This window comes from Pseudopipra pipra, chromosome 20, assembly GCF_036250125.1.
Source record: "Pseudopipra pipra isolate bDixPip1 chromosome 20, bDixPip1.hap1, whole genome shotgun sequence".
Lineage (NCBI taxonomy): Eukaryota > Metazoa > Chordata > Aves > Passeriformes > Pipridae > Pseudopipra > Pseudopipra pipra.
Genome location: NC_087568.1, coordinates 1,118,276 through 1,139,424, shown reverse-complemented (window position 1 = coordinate 1,139,424; position 21,149 = coordinate 1,118,276). Strand labels below are relative to the sequence as shown.

Genomic DNA, 21,149 nt, shown 5'->3' with positions numbered 1-21,149 from the left:
AATAACACAAATATCCCCTGATGCCCAGAGTTCCTTCCCTGCAGTGGGGTGGCAGGAGAGCAGTGCCTGTTGGAGGTCAAGGGCAGCAGTTCAGAACTACCACTGCTCATTGTTTTCATACCTTTTCCTGTTTCCATCAGGAAAAGAACATTCTATTAAATTAAAACTTGTCCAATGGGGCTTACACAGAGCAGCTTTACTCCTGCTGTTCTGCTCCTGGAGTGAGGTAACAAGGCAGGTTTTCTGCCCTGCCCTCACCCACGGAGCTCTCAGAGCCCCAGCCCTGCAGGATGGAGCTCTGCTGCTCGAGCCTCCCCTTGGACAGAGCAGGAAGGAGCACCAGGCACAGACAGGGAGGGGGCAGAGCCTCTTTATTGGGCCGGACAGAGCCACAGCCGGAGCTCAGGACGTGTCCATGGTCTGCACGGTCTCGTCCAGCACCTCGAGCTCCAGGTGAGCCACGTTCTCTGTGAGAACAGCAGTCGTTCCCTTTGCACACTTGTACCTGCCAAACCTGGGAAAGAAATGGGGGAAAATTAGTCTGGAAGATGATACATGGGAAAACTTGCATTTAAATTTTACAGAATCACAGCATCACACAGAATATGCTGAGCTGGAAGGGACCCACAAGGTCCAACCCTTAGCCCTGCACAGGACCATCCCCAAGAGTCACACCATGTGCCTGAGAGTTTTAGAACTGATCACCTTTAGAAGTTGCCTATAAAAGTCCAAAATAAGTAAAGGAACTGTGCCTACTGCAAAGTCTAAGCTGACTGCACTAACTGACAAAGTTTCAGATAAACCAGCAATTTTAGAAAACTGTGATTCCAAAAAAAAAAATAAAATTGCCACATAACTGTAAAGGTCTTTACAGAAATCAGTGGTCTGGGCAGCAAAGACAAAACTCCATTACTTCCTCAAACTGCCCACAACTCAAGAGTCTGGTAAAACTGTGGCAGGGAAGAACTTCCCCTGTTCTCTGCACGTGCCTCTGCCAGCCTGTGTTCAGCTGCAGGAGCAGCCACCCATTGGTTCTGTTCAGCTGCAACCCACCCACAGGTCAGAGATCTCTCTGGCAAAAGTGGGACTGGCTGTGCAGAGCAGGGATCACACACAGCCTCAGGGTCACTCACCTGTCCCCCTTCTTGTTGGCCACGTCGTAGGGCCGGATGAAGTCCAGCTTGTTCTTGCTGATGACACAGATGTCGACGTTGCTGCCGGAGCCCAGGTCGTTGTAGATCCCGGCTGCGATGGCGTCTCTCACCAGCTGCTTGGCCTCCTCCTCCTGCAACAGTGCAGAGGCTGTCACTGCCCAGGGCTGGCAACTCCACATCACCAAAGTGCCACAGGGCGTGAACAGGGGGACTATCCAGGGACAACCCTTTACCCTGCCCATGCTCCACCACCCCCGGATGGATCAGACTTGATAAAGACAGTCTAGGAAGCAAAACTCAGATTTATTTTTTTTTTTTTTAATCTTAATGAATGGAGAAAATAAATTTTACCATTTTTAACTTCCAGGCTTTTGTGCACGTGTACGTTCCAGCTGCCTGTCTTGTGTGACAGCTGCACACACATTAGAGTCACTGGAGTTCAGGTACAAGGCTTCCCCGGGTCAGGGCTATTTCATCAGCCTTTATAGCACCAAATATAGCACCATTTTGCAGCCTGGCTTGGTTTGCAAAATTCATCTGCTCATCCTAACAGGAGCTTTGGGATGGAGCAGCTCTGCTCTGCACGGAGCTGAGCTGGAGACCAGCTGTAATTCCAGTCCTGAGCACAAATGCAGAGAATTCACAGAAACCTGCTGAAAACACTGGTCAAACAAAGTACTGCTGTCAAAATACTGCAATTAGTTTTTACTATTTAAGTGAAAAAGTGAAGCTTTGCTACTGTAATGGATGTGACTGAAACAGTTCCTATTTAGACCTGAAACAGCCTGAACCAGAGTGCAACAGAGCCCACACTACACAAAGGACATTCACAGAAGTGTTTTTTACATGGAAACATTTCAGGTTCATCTAACTACCCCTCAGAATATCACACCAGATCTCTGATCATCACATTCTCACCACCACCACAAAACCACGCCTGGTATTGCTGTGAGGCATCAGGAATAGTGTTGGTGGCACTGACAGCCTTCCCGACTCATTCCAGTGGCACTGGCTCCCTCTGCAGCTCCCAGCGAGGGCACGTCCTGCCCCTCAGCTGCACTGAGCCTGTCCCTGTGCCCGTGAGCTGGCAGTGCCACCGTGCCAGGACAGCAGGCTGTGCCCACGGAGACACAGACGTGCACACACACACTGGGCTCCCAGCAGCCTCTCCAGCCCAAAGCAGTGCCTGTGAGACCATTCCTTCTCTCAAGGGTGTGTAAGGAACTGACTGCAAACTCTGCCTGCTCCACTACAGCAATAATAAACCAGGAGCACATCCCTGCACCCGGGGGTTTGGGCCTGTTCTGCCCCAGGTTGTGCAGCAGGCACGGGACAGGAGCAGGACACGGCCTGCAGTGAACAACAGAAACAGCTGCAATTCCTACTTCACTGCCAGTTCCACCATTACTCTTTATAAAATAAAAAAAAAATAAATTATGCTTCCTACTAAGCTGACTAGAACAATACAGCCATGCTGTAAAAATAATTCCTGAACATTTTCTTCAGTGTTTTTGGCAATAAAACCATGATAAGCAAAGTAATTCCTCACTCAACTGATAAAAGACTGATTTGTTGCAGACCAAGGGTATTTTAGTACTATAGTGCAAGTAAATAAAATGAACCAAAGAAGTATGCATAGATCTGTTTTAAAAATTAAGTGGTAGCAAAACCAGAATAATTTTAAGCTACATGAGTGTTAGTGTAAGAAAAGCAGTTTAGGAATACTACAGCAAATTGGGGGAGGTCTGTTCTATTCTTCCTTTTAATTTCATCTTTTTAAGACAACACTTTAAATCTCACAGACTCTTCTAATTTAAAATTTATTTGCTTTTAAAAATGTACTCTATCAACCTACTGTTATAAAAATAATTCTAAAAATACTCATTAAAGTTCAATCAGCAGAGCCGAGCTGTAAGTGCACTGAGGCAGCCACTGCACAGACACCCCAGGCTGGAACCTCAGCTCCTGCACTGCCACAGTGCAGCCCAGTCTGTGAACCTGCAGGAATTGTCATTTTAGAAAACTCTGCCTCAGTGCTGTTTCCTGCTCTTCTTTTTACAATTTAGAAAGCTGGCCAGGACAGCCACAAGAAAAATCCTGCATGGAGTTCAGCAAGGGCTGCTGTTTCCAGTCACAAAATAGGGGGCCAGCAGGAAACTGCTGACACAGCCTGAAGTACAGGGGCCTCAATGAGCCACTGTAATAATTAATCTTAAAAAACCCTAAAAGTTCAGAGTATATAAAAGGAGCACTTCCTGCTTTATGGTTGCAAAGACCAAGCTAACTGGGAATATCCTCCTGTGGGGCCCAGAGTGCTCCTTAAATGAGATTACAGCGAGTGATGAACTGTAGGGGCAGCGAGCAGTGACAAGCAGCACTTTATGGAGCGATCTGTCTGTCCCCATCACACCCACAATGTGTCCCTGGACTCCAATGTGCAGCTCCATTTACCTCGCCTGACAAATGGGCAGCGCTTGGGAAAGGCAGCGAGGTCCAGCTCCATGGTAATGGTCACCACAGCTGTGCTGGGGAACAGACCCCAGTTCATTACACTGACCACGAACGGAGCCTCCAAAGGGTGCCTGAGGAATAGGGCAGTAAAGGCTAAAATAAATAACTCAGCATGGAAGGCTAATCTGAAACGGTGTTTGATAAATTATTTATAACACAGACAATTGTCTGCATTTAATATTGGCGCTACTGGTAGCGTCTTTAAAAGATGATTTATGTGTTGTAATGCCATTAAGCTTTATATGGGCCCACTGCTGGCTATAAAGTCTGCTGAGATTTAGAGAATGAGTTTTAAACTGTCACTGCAACATCACAGCAGATAGAGCCTGTATTAAATCTTTACTTTAAACCTGTTATCTGGAGAGTTGCAGTTTGCAGACACTCAGGGCTGATGGATTACCTCTCACAGCTGCTCTGCCGCCAGTCCCACACAGCACCCAGGAGCAACTTTTACACATTATTCTTGTATATGACTTGAACCAAGTTCCTCTTCTCACTTAAGCAATTTCCAGACTTCAAGTGCTACTGGAGGAAAAAAGAGACTTTCCTACAGGAGATGAGGGTATTTCTACACTACATTAATACTGTCTTTACTAATAGCCTGTAAACAAGTTTATCATTATGCTCCAGCAGCAAAGGGAGCAGCTGGAAGGGCTTTGGGAACATTATTTCTGCAACATTTTGTAGCTCCACAAGCAAGTTAAACAGGAAATGCCTTTTTCAGATTTAAAAACTCTAGAAATTATTTTTTTTCCTAATTCTTACCAAAACAAAATGAATCCCTTCTGCAGGTCACCAGGATGCTGTCAGAGATGCAATACACACAGTGCAGTTCTCCAACAGCAATTCTTAGAAGAATTTAAAATGCAGTGCACTATCAATATTTGTATGACATGAATATAAGCAGGCAATTATTTTTGTAAAAATAAACAAATGCAAATACTTATCACAACAGTCCTTTACAACAATGAAATATGCTCAAATTATATAATATAAAAAGTTGATCCTACTTAAAGTGATAATCCCCAAGAATCCTGTGGGAAGAGAAGGGAAGGAAAAAAAAAATCACAAGCTTCAGGAAGGACAATGATAATAAAAAAATAAATCCATAAAGGAGTGTTGGGAATTTGGAGGTAGGAAAGCAATACCTCCTGAAGGACAAAATCACCTCCAGAAGCATAATTAGACTTTGGGAGAGCCATCAGCAGAGTACAGGGTGTGAGAGGCTGTGTGGGGGCTGTGGGGTGGAGATCAGCCCATAGCTGTGAGAGGTGCTCAGGTCTGCTCTAAGTCCAGAGAGAACCAATCTGAGAAGTACTTTGTGTTCCTTGTAAGGGGAGGCTGGAAGGCTCCAGCAGTCAGAATGGATTTGGCTGGACTGTGCTGGAAACGGGCTGTGACCTTCAAACCACTCAGAATTACAAGTCTTCCCCCAAAAAGTGTGCATTCCCAGGGCTGCCTCAGAAGCAAGGAATGACATTCCTTGTCTCTTATTTCTTGGTTTTCCATATTAGACCTATGCATTTTACGTCAGCTTCATTGTGACTAAAGCCTCAGTAAATGTTTATTTTTCTAACCATTTTCTAGTAAGAACTTTCCAAACAAACTGCTCTCTAGTCCCTAATTATTATTCTCAGAGACAACAGTTTTTTTCCCTGTTCCAAGGAAGCTGCCTGTGAGCCCAGGCTCATCCCCACCCCCTCTCTGATATCATACACCAGTATAATAAACCACGTTAATATTTCATACCAGGGTGAAATATGCTGGAGTATCAATTCAACATCTGCTGTCTTTAGGGTACTGGCATCCCGCAGAGACACTTTCAATTTGTAATTGAGTTCTATACTGAATTAATCAGCAGTTTATCTTTTTTAGTAAAATAATGTCTTCCCCACTAACCTGGATTTACATTAACAATTTATGTCAAATTACCTGCCAAGGCAAGGAACTTATATGATTCGGAACTACTATTCAATAACATTAGTTGCTGTATGTCATTCCCTACGTGGGGATTAGTACAATCCATATTTCCAATGGCACAGAATTAAATTACAAGCTCCTCTCACAACTATGAAATTTCTTTTAATACTGTTCCCACACTCTGAACTAAGAATGAATAGGAAAACTCATTTAATCCATCACCTCTTGCATATGGGTGAAGTTCATGGGTTTTTAGGGAACAGATTCTCAAAATGAGAACTCTCTCAGCAGTACCAGAGCTGTAAATCTCCCCTGGCACTGGGAGAGCCCCAGTTTGCTGTTCCCTGAGCTGCCCTACAGTCACACACCGACCCTCACCCCCGGGTATGCAAACCCTGCAAGAGACTACAGTGACAATTACCTGATATTACTGCATATAAACAAATTAATAGCAAGCAGTAACACATCTGATTTCGAATAAAGCAAATCTCTGCTCATATGACTATTGCTTTACCTCTGACAAAAGGATGGAAGGGAATGAAGGTCAACATTTTATTTGGAAAGGAAGCCTTGGGCTTTCTGGTAATTTATCCTCCCTAATACACCAAAATGCTCCATAAAGCCCGGGCTGGCTCCCAGCTCTGCCTCATCCCCATTCCCTCACAGCAATTGCCCTCGGCCTGGCCGGCCCTCGCTGCGGGAGCAGCGCTCGGGCTCTGTGCCATGTGAAATATTTTCCAGTACATTTTGCCTGTGTTCTGCACTTATGGGAGATACACAAACTGGAACAATTTAAACTGGAACACCTGCTCCTGAGAAATGCATCAAAAATAATTACCTGTCCTCCCCCTACCCTGTGCAGTGAAATGATCTCTTAACACAGAGCCCTGCTTCTGGCCAGCTTGTCTACATTATTATGGACAAAGTTTAAGTGTTACTTTCATAAAGGTGAAGAAATTGTTGCTCTTTGTCATGCAGCAAGGCCCAATTTACACGGAGGCAACATTTGTTTCCCTCAATACAGTCTGCACACAGCACACTGGAAGGCGGCACTGCTGGGTACCACTGGTAACACACTGGTACCTGGGCAGCGTCCCACAAACTGGGCTTTGATCCATTCAGAGGGGACACCTCCAAATACCTCACCTGTAATCCCAGCCACTCCACAGCACACCTAGCTGGCACACTCCAGATCAGCCCATGTTTCCTGTTTAATACCAGTTCCACAAAGGAAATCAATCCAGGGCACAATTCTGTGAAAGAAGATGAAAACTGTACAAACTGTCCAACGTGTCAGGCAGAAACCAGGTTACCAGAGGATAATTGTTATCTAACCTAAGAATAAGAAGCAGGTACGATAAGCCTTTATTTTCTGGCTGACTGTATGCACTAACACCTGGTATTTACCCATGAAAATCCGTGTCTGCAGGAGACACTAACACAGCTATGTCAGGAGAGCTGCAAAGTGCAGCGCCACGAGCTCTGGCAGCACGGAGTGGAGATATGCCACTAACAGGCTCAGTTCCTGTCACGGGTAATGAAACACCCAAGGCACACAAACACAAAGTCCTGCTTTCTGTTCACCCAGTCAGATTTCCCCCCCACATTTACTTAAATCTCCGTGTCTGACACCAGCAGGGGTTCGAGTATCTCAGGCAGGCTCTCCAGCCTAACTCCCCTAGTCTGGTTGATCTCATTGTCTGCAGGAGCTGAGCCCGAGGTCCCGCAGAGTCATTAAGGGGTGTCAGCTGGCGGGACCGGCTCAGTCCCACACCTGAGCCCGAGGGGCGCAGCCACCCTGATCTCCATCGCTAATGAACACGGGCTCATCTGCAGCCTGTCACCGCCCAGCCCCCCGCACACGCCAACACCGCCGAGACAACTATTGTCGAGGATTAGAGAGTTTCCACAGATTCCAAAAATAGCTCACTATTCCTGCCGTGGTTAATAAACAAAAACAATTCCACCATATTGAGGGACAGTGGGGAATGTGAGCACAGGAACGTTTTAAGGATCTATGTGTCAGCTGCTTAGAAATGGAAGAAAGTGACATGTTTTCATAATATTTTGTATGTGCCTGATGCATTTTTTAGTGAAATAAGAGGTACACAGTGAAAGCTGCATTCGGGCTACTTTGCACTTCGGTACAGCAAAGATCCCAGAGCACGTGGAGCATCCAGAGGAAAGGCTTCTCTGTGCCTCAGCTGCTTCACTCAGGGATAGGGGGATACTCACAAGTACCTCAAAAATCACTTCTCCCAAACCTGCCTGCCAACCTGCTCACCAGACTGCTCCCAACCCACGCTGGCCCCAAACAGGGGAGCAGAGTCATCACTGCAGAAAGGCCACCAAAGCAAACCCGGCCAACAGGGGAAGGAAGACACCCCTCCAGTGGGACAGCAAGCTGCAGGTTTGGGGACAGCACAGCTGCTGCAGGGGAGAGAGCTGTGTTCCATGTGGAACACACTCAGAACAGTCTCCTCTGCTTTTCATCTGTTCATACCCTCCAGGGTATTTTTGTTTTCATTCAGTAACACTTGATTTCCTGCCACACTTCAGAAACGGTACAATAAATGACTGTAAATATCATCTCACATATTTGTAGTGATCTGTCCTAGAAATAATTATTAACTATCTGCCAGACTATCTCCTTTCATTTTTTTCCACCTATTCTATGCTCCTGAACTCATTACTCCAAGATTTACTTCCTTTTCCTTGCAATAGCTCTGCTTTCTGTGGCTTCTACTGGTCCTCATCCTTTTGGAGCCTCTTTTTATTAAACCTGGCTTTTTTGATGAAATACAGAAAAGAAATGAAGTTACAAGCAGCCTATTTCCTTGCTTAAACAAGAAGGCTACAACACAGCTCCACTGTGGATCAAGTAATTCTTCTACAGACAAAAAGCTTCTACTTTTCAAACACCAGAAATCAAATACCAGAATAAAATATATCCCCTCTCCCCATCTCCTGAGGAATTCAAGAACCAGAGGATAGATAAACCCAGAATTCCAGCACTTAATTCTGTAGACACTTTTTTCCCCAGACCATGATGGTTTCCATATCCAGTATTTCTTTGTTATTGTTTAACACCAGAAGGCACAAACGCATTTGCAAAATGACTGTGAGGTTTAAAAACCACGTGGCGACTCTATTGGAAGAAAAATTGGCTGCAATGAAAGATCTGAGCTCAAAACACTCCATTAGATGTGCTGTTCTTCCACTTATGTTTTTTAAAGCAGATCTATAGCTGCCCACATGACAGATTAATATTGTTCCACAGTAGTTAGGTGCTTGGCATTACATTTTTGAAGCATCTACAGGCCTTGAGGGCTGAAAGTGTTCCCCTGCTCAGCGATCTATAATGGCTCCTCCAGAGGCCAGCACTGGCTCCCCAGCGAGCCCTGCCTCCATAAATCAGCTGCACAAGTGGCACTGGGGGCGTCCCCTCGGAGGGGTGGGGGTGAGGATCATCTCCCAGCACCACAGCCAGGGAAAGGACCATCACAGTTGGCACTGACAAAGCATGTGCTACTTAAATCTGAAGACACACTAAGTCTATGGAAAAAAACACATCCTGCTGGTGTTAGCATGCCTCAGGCACTGGGAGAAGCTTCAGCAACTCATCTTCAAAAGGCAGAGAGCCAGGGCTCTAGAAACCTGCAAAAATTGGCTAAGCCTGCAGTCTTTTTTTTATTTTTTTTTTTAGTTTTTTTTTTTTTTTTTTAGTTGAGCATCTTCAAAGTCTACAATTCTAACTGTAGGGCACAGCAGCTGCCACTGCAGATTTGATCCTCTCAGCTTTTGGCAGCTCTCAACTTGAAATTCTAGCAAAAGAATTTTTCAAGTTGCTATTATTGCCTGTCATGGATTTATAAATATTGTGCACTATCTGCTGTGGCATGGCTCTCCTGGGACACCAGTGCATGCCAAAAGCATAACAGAATGAAAAACAGTTCCTATTCTTCAAATAAATGCTAATTTTTTTTTAACTGTGCTCACACGATGCGTTTGGTGATCAGCTTCAATAGTACAGAATATATATCAGAGGCAAAAAAGCTGATTGTCTTTTCCAGTAGTATTCAGCTGCTACTTTCATTAAGCTTGTTTAATTACATTCCAGATGCTAATTTGCAAGTTGATACCAGAGGGTGCAGGACAGTTTGCCTTTGAATCATTTTTCTGTGATGTGATGGTCTTGAAGCACACCACTACCCTCCAGTAGCCCTAGGAAGATATTCTGACAATTAGTGCAAGAGAAAGGAGCATTGATCTTGACAGAAAAATAATAATTTTCTACCTATTTTATTAAATTAATCTCCAGGAATTTTAAGTTTATTTTCAATGCAATTTCATAGGAAGTTTTATGTAAAATACACATGGTATACTTCAGATTTAATTTGGATTTACTTCAATAGAAATATTTGTTATTTTGTTAATTTACTGTAAAAAACCCCATATCTGACTTAAAAGGTAAATATTAAGCTGGCAGCCATAACAGAGTATGAGGAAGTGTTTAAGAGTACAACTGAGCTTTAGCACCTGAAACTTTGCTGGCTTGGTTAATACACTTCCTGAATTGCTATTAGATAGATATCAGATTATCCAGGAAAACCAAAGGAAGAGTTAAGATACATGTGAGTCTCAAAATCTAAATATCTATTTCAACAAATTGGTAGGCTGCATTTCTGCATGCTTGTTATAACAGTGACTATCTGCTGCCACTTATGGTTGTGTGTGAAGACAGTTTAATGAGGATGACCTTTCTAAATAGGAAAATTTGGAGATTTACCAATTTTTGGTGCCTTTTTCGGTTGCTCTTACACAGAAAATGACTTAAAATACAAGCTTGAAAACTAGCTGAGAATCAGATGAAAATGTGAGTTGCACAGCACAGCTCTTTGCCACTCGTATCTCTGAAAGAGGACTGTTGTGCTGTAGCTGTTGATTCCCGGGATCTGCAGTCCATGTTTTCAGTGAACAGCACACACACCAAGTGCACAGTCACCCAGGAGGCTGGAAAAGGAGACTGCCATTCTTCCAGCAGCGTGAGGGGAGAGGGGAAAACAGAGAGCCTTCCTCTCTGGAGTGGCTCTATCAGCCATCTGCTGTGACGCTCCCTCCCGAAGACACTCGAGTGCCTACTAAAAGTATTCCAGTATTTCTGGTAACATTTATAAATACACTGAGGACCAGAAGCCCAGAGTCTTCAGATACCACCCAAAACACCGTGGTAACACAGGAACCCTGATCCTCCTGTGTGTCCAGAACTTTGCACACCTACAGCTACTGCACAGGTACTGACAGGAGAGGAGCCAGGGCCAGGGGGAGTTGGAAAACTGCTTCTCACCAACACTTCAGCAATTAACTAATGCAAACTTCTCAAAACAAGGTGGGTTTTTTTTTTAAATCAACTGGTATTAGACACGGTGCCTCATCAGGACAGGTGACAGGGCACAAGAGATCACTTTACATTTTAATCTATCAGCTTTATAGAGAGGAACTCAGTGGACTGACGGGACCATCACCCCAAAACACAGTGCACTTGAAGGGGAGGAACTGACCCACAGCAGCTGCAGAACAAAAATGAGGAACATCTAAAGACCTCAGCTAATGCAAATAAACTTCTTCCTTTTCCACATTACTCAGGGATACTGGAGAGCTGCAAGATTTATCTGCATTTTAGACTGAAATGATTGTGACTGTTAGTGTTACAAGTAATTTTTAATGGGTTCAATTTTCAATTTTGTGTTCGATTCTCATTTCTCCTTTACTGTGGAATTATTAATCAATTGGAATGAGAAGAAGTGTTCGCAGAGAGTCTGAAGAGATTAATGTGGTTTAAGAGGGCTTGACATTACTGAGGCATTTTACAAAATAGAGTTACAGAAAGCCCTGTAATTGCTTTGGGGTTATTTTCATCAATAGTGGGTCTGGAGACAACTGGATTTTCAGGGTTTAGTTTAGGAGCACTGAACATGGTGTAACCAAGTGTAAGGAAATACTACAGAAAATACAAAAATAATGCACTGCATCCATTTGTAACTGAATAGCTTGTTCTGATCTTATGACACTCAGATTTTAGCTCTCCTGAATGATTCTAACAACCAATCAAACATTTTTCAATTTTTATCAGTATCAGCAGCAAAACACAAACCCCATAACCTTAAGAGTCTTCTGATAATCAGCTTTCAACAGATGTTAAATTGCAGACATTAGTTCTGAACACACCAAATCAACCAGGATTGTTTCATGTACTACTTGAACACTTTTTGTAGCATTCTCTTTTCAAGACTGAGAGAGAAGGACTGATGGATAAAAAAACAGCAATACTGACTGTGCAAGGGTTGGTAAATTCCTGAAGTCAACTATAACCAGTAAGTTGTAGGTCTTTAAAGCTTTCATCTACATTAAAAGCACACGTTTTTCCATATAGAAATATAGCTTCTTGCAAATTTATTTTATCCATCAATTTTTACAACTTTACAGTAAGCTGGCACTAGTATATTTTAAGTGCAGCAAAACTAGAGCAGTTTTAACTTCTTTAAAGCTTCAAACCTCTTAAATTCTTGTGATCACAGGGATTACTGAGGGAAGAAACACTGAGATTTAAAACCCCAAGATTCTTACCTCCATGTCGGGTTTGTACTTATCCTCGAACACTGCCATGGCTGCCAGTGATCCAGAACCTGTGGGGACAACACCAGGACACTCCTTTAGCCAGTGGAGTTACACAGGGGATTTTTTTAGAGAAAAGTCTAACCCATTCCAGCAGCACAGAGCAGAGTGAAGCCCAGCTCAGCTCACCACACGCTCGGAGTGTCTGTGCTAAGGCCAGCACCCAACTGAAGCCCAGAGGTGCAGCTTGTGTGCACACACTTGGCACGGTCCTGTCCTGAGAGCCCTTTCCTTCAGTTTGAACATCAGATATGAAGATGAGGTTAATGGAATCCCTGCTCCAGTGCTCCTGCCCTGCTCCCGTGCCTGCCCTCGTGAGAGGGGATGTGGGAATGAGGAGATGGCTCCGACCCTGGCACTGTCACCCTACACGTGGGGTGGGTGACCCAGCCATGGGAGCAGGGCAGGGGCTGCTGCCACCAGCTTATTTCCCCCAGCAACTTGGAAGCAGTCTGTTGTGCATTTACTCTGTGCCATTATTTTTACATTGAACAATAACAGATGAACAAAGTGACAGAGATGAAACCATGAGTTTAATGTTCCTTCTCCAGAAGGGACGAGGTGCAAGTGCAGTGATGGAACAGGAGCCACCTCTGCCCAAAGCACTGGGACTGCAGGGTTATAAATGGGCTTTCCATGAAATAATACAAAAAGCAGGGTGATACTATCTGAAACTGTAAACTTGCTTTGTTCAGAAAGAGTGAGCCTTCAGGAAGATTATCTTGTCTGTCTGTGGCCCTACCCATATTTCAGAGAACACTACTTTTGGGGAGTGAATAAAGTTACCTGCAATTTTTTACTCCAATTAGAAGATTTTTTGGCATTTATTACTTTTTAACTTGTTTTGCATACTGCTATCTGTTTAGCTGGGTCACAGAGAAAGCCATATTTCCTATTTAAAATGATTTGTGTATATCGCTTGACCACCTCAATGGTTTAGTGAAAGCAAAAGGCAGCGATTAAACAGTTTCAAATGAGGTGTCCTGCTGATTTTATCAAGTCTGCTGAATGTATAATGAAAAAGGAGAAGCTGACAGTGACACTGTTGAGAAAATACAGACTACCTTAGCTGAACCATTTAAGGAGGTCCAATTATAGATCAAATTTAAAGGGTTGAAACAGCAGATTTACAGACACAAATCAATGAACATGGTAATCCCGATGAATATGACAGATATTCCTGTTACAGAATATTGCTGTGGTTGAGGATCATTACCTTTACAGTACCAAATACATCACATCTAAAAGCAGTAGGACACTCTAAGTGTGTACTTGTATTACAGGCAATGACTATTCATTTACACCTTGGAGCAATACACAACTCCATTTTTTAAATGCTGAAACTGGGAATAAAACAGATTTTTAAGCAGAAATGAACTGCTGATACAAACAGCTGATATCACAGAGCAAATCACAAATAAAAGGAATTTTACTGATCCTTCAAACAAGGTCAAAATAAGGTGGGGGCCAAAACAAATACAGGACCTGAACCATAAAATAATAATTCTTCTGGAATGACATAGGAACATTTCTAATGAGGAAAAAAGTATCTGAGCTATGGTCTCAAACCAAGCCCACATTCTTGCTACACCCAGATGAGGGCCTACTATGAGCAGAACGGAAATCCTCAAAGCTGGGAAACAATCCTGCCCTTGGAGAAGGGTTATTTGACAAAATTAGAGTGCAAAGACTAAAAAATATGCAAGAATGAAATACAAAAGGTATAAATGCACAATTTGACTGAAATTAATACATTAGCTACTGAGCTAAGAAAAAGTGGTCTTAATTTCTTAAAAATTCTACTGACATGTAAAAATTATTGATAACACATGGCTCAGGCTGGATTAATTCCTCCAGCTCCTTTTTAAAAGAAGCAAAAAAAGCTCCTTCCCAAAAGAAGCAATGGGCAGGAACTCAGCAGATTTAAGGGAAAAAGAAAAACTAAAAAGGCAGGGGAATCTTACGTTACAGCACATGAAATCCTTTATACATAAAGAATTACACTTAATTATTTATCCCACTATGTTACCAAGACACAATAAATGCCAAATCCAGTATCAGCTTTAAATAACTAAATACAGACAGTCCTACAATGTAAATTTTCAAAGAGTTGTTGAAAGTCTTAACTTAATTAAACCTACATGTAGACATTTACATCTGAAAACCCAGATCCTAAGGAGGTTCTAACAGAACAGGAAGTAAAGCTGGAAAAGCTGAATAGACTCGTTTGCTTTTTTCTCTGGTGCTTATAAATCCCAAACATAAGCTTTATAAGCTTGCAGTTAAAAACTGCCTTAGCAAAAGCCTCCCAGCACAGCAAAGCATTCTCTGACAGAACAGATTTTATCTTAACCAGCACAGTGAAAATTCTTCACTGTTCCCAGCACCAGATGTAAGCCCGGGGTGTTCACAGCGATGGACAAACACTTCCCAGGGTCTCCACCAAGGCAAACCATGTGCTGTTTGCCCACAGTGATGGGAACTGCAGTGGGAAATCCTGCTGGCACACAGACATCCACCTGTGGCACAGGAGCCCTGCTGGGGATGGGCACAGCCCCTGGCACACAGGAATGCACAGCAGCCAAGGACAGTCACTGCCCAGCGGGGCTGAGACCCCACTGCCCCATCACACCGACTGCCCTCTCCTTGGCAAACCCCACACACCATCCACACAACCCCACAATGTTCCAAGTACTTCAACTGCCTTGTGAAAGCTGCATTGTAACAGGAGAGCAGGCAATAAAATCTGGGAACTTAAGTAAACACTGCAATAAGGTTTTCTTATTGCAGTTCCTATAAAAACACAGAAAACTTGGATATTAAGGGTCTATGGAGAACTTGTTTGTATGTGTGGAAACAGCTGCTCTCTTGTCCGTGCACTTGCACAATAATTCATTTTTAACAAGCATGCTTTGCCTTTATGTAGAAACAAGCTTCACAATTCCCAAACATAATGTCTGGAGAAAGATAAAATCCAAACACAGCAAAACACCATCCATTAATTAGGGATGGATTTCCCACCTCATACACACAATAACTGATTTAAGTCACTGCCAGTTCGGACTCAGCCCTCCAAAGGAGCAGCAGTTCAGCCTCAAATCTGCCAGAACCTTCAGGAAAGCTGTGCAGTAACGTGTCATTAAACAGTGTCTCTACCTGAGCCCAGATTCGAGAGACACCAAACCAGGTGTTTATCTTAGCCAAGATTTCAAACTGAAGTCAACACACAGCCAATGCAGAAATAGGAAATTTCCTTTGTTGGACTTTTTTTTTTTTTTTCACATGTTTAAAGTATCTCTCTCTCTGCTGTGCGTGAGCAGTAAGAATTAAAACAAAGAATAATTGGTAAAGTTATCATTTATTTCTATTATATAACATTCAGGGAAAAAACTCTTTCAGCTGGATCTTTAAAACCCATTAACTGCTAGGAATGGTTACATTTAATACCCTTGGAAACACAACCATCAAAAAAAAGATGTCATTTCAATTCCAAAGAAATTTTTTTGCATACATTTTCAGTAAGCTGCACTTTAGAAACAAATATGCAGGAAGTATTAATCTAGTATTTAAATATATAAAAATATTGACTGCCAAGTAAATTCTAAAGAACTATAGAAGCTGAGAGGTAAAGCTCTACTCTGAGACAAATGCCTTTCAGTCGGGTGACTGGCATGAAGCAGGTGAGTTATGAGACCATAAGAGAATTTATTGTTTTCTTAAGTAGCATTGGTCATTTCCTGAATTTTCACAACAAAGTTATTAAGTTTCCTGGGTGCAATTGTAATAAATTCACTTTAAAAATACTGTCTGGTCCTCACTTGAGCAGTTGTACCACTTCAGTAGTGATTTAAAGTGAAAGATAATTATTGATACATAGCAAAAAAATCCAGCTGACAATAATTTTCACTGTGTTTTGTAACTGCAGGAGCTTTTCTAAAACAGATGAACTGGATCTTTTTAGCAGAACCTTCACTGAAGACAAGTTCTTATTGCTAAGTACAGTCCATTTCCTCACCCAAGGACCTGTTTGCTACCCCACCTGCCACACTGGAGGATGTGCAGAGCCTTGAGAGAGCAACATTTAGCACTTCCTAATCCATCACTGCCAGGGCTCCCTGACAGGGCATTTATTCACACACACTCATTGTTATTCAATTTGCTGTTCATCCCAGGTAAAAATTCCGTGATCTCCGCAGCCCCACGGACTGGGATCATTTTTCAGCCGGATCCTGGCTGGGGGCTGGCTCCCAGCAGTGGGAGTGCTTGCTCTGCAGCACGACACTGCCAGTGCATGAAGAGCTGATTTATGAATATGAAGCACCACTGGCACCAGGGGAGCAGCTCCAGCCACCAGAGACTCCTGAACACTCCGCCTGCTTCCGAAAGCTCAACTACACACTCCAAGTGCTTTAATTTTATGCATGCATTTCATTATAAGTCTTGGCCAGAAGCTTTCCTAGACAAGCCAAGCCATCAGACAATCTTGCATCGTTTGCTGAAATCCAATTTTGTCCTTTGTCAGCATAAACAGTTTAATTTGATGTTCTCACTCCTGAGTAAGCACTGAGTACCTTTTAAATTTCCCTTGCAAGGCAGGACACCACTCTGTCCATCCACAGACAAACTCCAGCACACCAAAATAAAATCCAACCTCTCAATCTCCTTTCCTATTTAATACTGAATTTCCAGAAGCTAACTGGCCAAAAATACCTACCCTGATTTAAACAAACTGCCTTTAGAACACTCAGGGAAAAAAACAACAATGGAGCAGGCTAGATAAGACTGAAATACAATTCCAACTGCTGTCTATGATTTGACTTTTGATAGAATTGAAACAGCAGAAAAACTATCTTTTGTCTATATGCATAAGTTAATAAAAAATTAGCTTATGCATATAAATTATCTCCTAGTCACTGGAGGAAGTATCAGTGCACCATGAGTGGGAAGGTAAAGGACAGTGATGCTGCGAAGGGCTTTGTCTGACAGTGTGACCAAAAGGAATGCGTAAGCACCAGCCAGGCCTGGTACTGCCAACAGCAAATCAAAGTTTAAGCTACAAGGAAATTAATCCATTGATATGCTACTTCCTACTCGTTTGAACTTAGCCTGCTCCTATGTTATTTTTGTGGAGGGAAAGAGGAGCAGCCAGGATGCTCAGAAAGGCCACTCCGGTACTAAAGCAGGAAGGTCACCGTGTGCCCGGGGAAGGCGTGGCTGGCTCCAGGGAAGGCGCGGCAGCTCCCGGTACAGCTGGGCTGTGCAGCCCGTGGTGCCGGGAGCGGGGCCGGTCCGTGGATGCGAATCCAGGGGAGAATCCCGCACAATGCCGGCACGTGACCGCGCGGGCCGTTCCCGGGGCAGCGGCGCCATCCCGCGGCCTCCCGCCGCCACTGCAGCGCTAATTGCACCGGGTCATCAACCGGGGCTCATCACACGGGCACCACTGCAGCGCTAATTGCACCGGGTCATCAACCGGGGCTATCACACGGGCACCACTGCAGCGCTAATTGCACCGGGTCATCAACCGGGGCTCATCACACGGGCACCACTGCAGCGCTAATTGCACCGGGTCATCAACCGGGGCTATCACACGGGCACCACTGCAGCGCTAATTGCACCGGGTGATCACAGCTCATCACACGGGCACCACTGCAGCGCTAATTGCACCGGGTGATCACAGCTCATCACACGGGCACCACTGCAGCGCTAATTGCACCGGGTGGTCACAGCTCATCACACGGGCACCACTGCAGCAGCGCCAACAGCCCGCGGAGAAACACACCCCTCACCCCTCCAGGAGAACCCTACCGAGGTGTTTGATGCAGAGGTGCCAACCAGGCACAGAAAAAACTAACGAAAATCTACGAATTTACGTCTTCCCATCGCAGAACCAGCATAAAAGCTGTCCCAGGCATGGGCTGAATCCAATTTACTAATCTGACACACTGCAACTTCAGATCAGTTTTCTGATATGTTTATTCAGACTCTACATCACACTTCCATGGCTCTACCAGAAACAAGCTTCCCTTTAAAACTGCCTGAGGCTTCCAAACGAAACACAAGTTCCTCAAGTGAAATTTATAAGAACCACAAGTCAGGACTACATGCAAGCCACACTTCTGAGGAATTTTTTTCATTCAGCAAGTTTTTGGGAATCCCACAATTCTCACATGGGGAACACACAGCAAAGCTCCTAACACCAGCTTTTCAGCAGCTGAGAGTTAAACAGTATTCCAGCCCATGTTTGTAAAGAAACAGACCAGTGCACCCACTTCATAAACGCAGGTACAATTTCATCTTTGAAGTCTGAGGCCCGTACAGCTCTCAGCAAACAACGGAGTTCAAATAAAAGCACTTTAAAGAACAGTTTGAAGTGTTCCCCCGTGCTGTCACTCACCCATGGTGACGTAGGGCAGCTTGTCTGTGGATCCGTGGGGGTGGATGCTGTACAGGTGAGGGCCTGTCACGTCCACTCCCCCCAAAACCAGGGCAGCGCCGATGTAGCCTTGGTACCTGGGAGCAAGGTTTGTCTGTGAGTCTGAAACCCCACAATACAGCTGTGGTTCTATTTAACACAACACAGGCACTGGAGAACTGTCCCACAACTACCCAGTGTAGCTCTGTACTACACAGGCTACTTCTACCAGCTGGGAGCAATAAATTAAGAAATTTAGAAAAATACAGTTTATTCCAGTGTCCAGCAGACATTCTGAGGCAGTGATTCTACTGCAAGTCACATAAAACTCCCAGTTTTACAAGCCTGCACATTACAGTATTACTGGCCCAGCCATCTCACCAAAGGTACACAACAGTTCTTCATGGGTGTGATCAACATCCTATTAAATTAATACTGCACCACGGCACAACTATAGTACCAATTCTCTAAAACTTTGATTTCTCTTCCACCTCAGTTCAAAAGCCTATGAAGCAAAGAGCAATTACAAAGTCTCATTATTAAAGGTAAGGAAGCTGAGGGAGGATGCTCCTTAAGCATTACTTAGTGGTTTTAACAGCACTGTTAACAAACAAGAAGCCCACTCAGTTACCTGAACAGCATCTGCTTGAGCATCCTGTTGGCCGTGACAACCCTTGGAAGTCGTCCTGTGGACAGGGAGTGGAGCTCCAGGTTGGAGGAGATCAGCTGAGTTGTCATCTCAGTGTCTGCAGCTGTTCCAGCACCACAGCAACTGAAAAGCATTGGGAGCAAGTCAGGAAAGGGTGGGGAGGGCAAGAGAGGCAAAAGCCTCTATGCTTTATGCAACAAATAGAAAATTTTCTCTTTGTAAAATTGAGGAAATTAAGTTCTCATACAGTCAGTATTTTCAGAGCATGAAACAAGACAGCCTGCTAAGAGTAAATAGAAAACCACAAATCCTCAAGCCTTGCTAATAAATTATCGTTTTCAAGCACATCTTTATATTTGGTGTCAGCAAAGGACAGAGCTAAAAACCCCAGTACCATTACCAACACCATCACACAGTAATGGACACAAATAACTATTTATTACACAATGAACACTATCAACACTTACTAGATATTGGGGGAAATGAAGTGTATTTTTGAACAGTTCTTGTCAGCAACAACCATCCCCTCGGTTGCTCTCGTATCCGCTCCGAGGACGATGCCATCCTAGAGGAAGGGAGAATTATTCCCGCTCTCCACAGGGCCGTTCCCGGGGGCAGCGGGGGTGACTCAGCAGCAGCGGCCGAGGCCTCTGCGGGCCCGGCCTCGCCCCCGCCCGCCTCACCTTGAACACGATGCCGGCGATAGTGGTGCCCGTCTTGCGCGGCGCGGGCACCCGCAGCCCCTTCTGGGCGAGCTCGGCCTCCAGGAGCGAGTTCCTGCAACACAGCGGAGTGAGGCGGCCGGAGGGTCCCCCGCGCTCCCCCGGCCCGGGCCCGGGCCCGCTCCCCCGGCCCCGCTCCCCCCGCAGCCCAGGCCGGCCCCGCTCCCCCCGCAGCCCAGGCCGGCCCCGCTCCCCCCGCAGCCCAGGCCGGCCCCGCTCCCCCCGGGCCTCACCGCGCGCAGTTGTCGAAGCTGAAGCCGCCGGCGGGCGCGCTCAGCACGGACACGGCCGCCATGTTCCCGGCAGGGACGGGCGCGGCTCGAGCACTTCCGGGGCAGCGCCGCCCGCCCGCCCCGCCCGCGGCGCGAAATGGCGGCGGGGCCGGGGGGCCAAGGGGCGGTGCGGGCATGGAGGGCTGGGGGCGGCTGTCGGGAATGGGGGAGTCATAAAGGCTGGAGGAGACCCCTGAGATCATCCAGTCCAGCACTGCCACTGTAACCCCCAAAGCACTGCCCCCCATCACCCAGCGCCACCTCCGGACGTCTCGAACACCCCCGGGGTGGCAGTTCCAGTGTCTGAGCACCCAAACAGCGAAAACATTTGTCCAACATCTAATCTGGGTCTGCCCTGTCTCAGCCTCTCTGTAAAGGTCTAATGTATCCATAGAGAACAGAACTTCTGGCTACATCCGCAGAAAGGTTGTGCAAGGCAGACAGGTAGTGAGAATTCTCTGAAATCTACCACATATCTAATGTGCCTTCTAGGTGTGTAAGTGCCTGAAATTAAAAAAACCCGTTGATTAAAATAAGGTAATTTTTTTTTTTGTTCCACACATTAGATGTTAATTACATGGGGCTCTTTCTCTTGCAGAACAACACAACGTGAGTAGCTCCTTGGCTTCTTGCCTAAAGGAAACTTTCTCCAAGTATATAAGTATTTTACCAAGGAAGTGTCTTCCTTCTCGAGGCAGTTCGTGCTTGGAACACGGTGTTATTGCAGTAGGTGCCATTGCTGAGAGGAGCTCCTGTTTTCATTCCAAGAGGAATGGTGGCTCCTACACCAGCAGTGGCTCAGCCGTGGAGCAGCTCCCTCTGAACAGTGCC

The 21,149-nt window shown here is 44.9% G+C and overlaps 1 protein-coding gene across 1 annotated transcript; it reads right to left on the bottom strand.

Annotated features, from left to right (window-relative positions):
• Positions 1-354: 354 nt before the first annotated feature.
• Positions 355-20,404, bottom strand: PSMB7 (proteasome 20S subunit beta 7). The gene is made up of 8 exons (XM_064676548.1): positions 20,280-20,404; positions 20,008-20,101; positions 19,792-19,889; positions 19,307-19,447; positions 18,658-18,773; positions 12,213-12,271; positions 1,134-1,285; positions 355-514 (listed from the first exon to the last, which is right to left on the bottom strand). Exons 1-8 carry the CDS (start codon positions 20,339-20,341, stop codon positions 403-405), a joined length of 834 nt encoding a protein of 277 aa, XP_064532618.1. The 5' UTR covers positions 20,342-20,404; the 3' UTR covers positions 355-402.
• Between the last annotated feature and the right edge of the window lie 745 nt (positions 20,405-21,149).

Coding starts and splice junctions, on each gene's coding strand:
- PSMB7 (XM_064676548.1), bottom strand. CDS start 20,341: ATGGCGGCCGTGTCCGTGCTGAGCGCGCCCGCCGGCGGCTTCAGCTTC. Junction 19,890..20,007: donor TCGCCGGCATCGTGTTCAAG/GTGAGGCGGGCG, acceptor CCCTTCCTCTAG/GATGGCATCGTCCTCGGAGC. Junction 18,774..19,306: donor CTCAAGCAGATGCTGTTCAG/GTAACTGAGTGG, acceptor CCTTGCTCCCAG/GTACCAAGGCTACATCGGCG.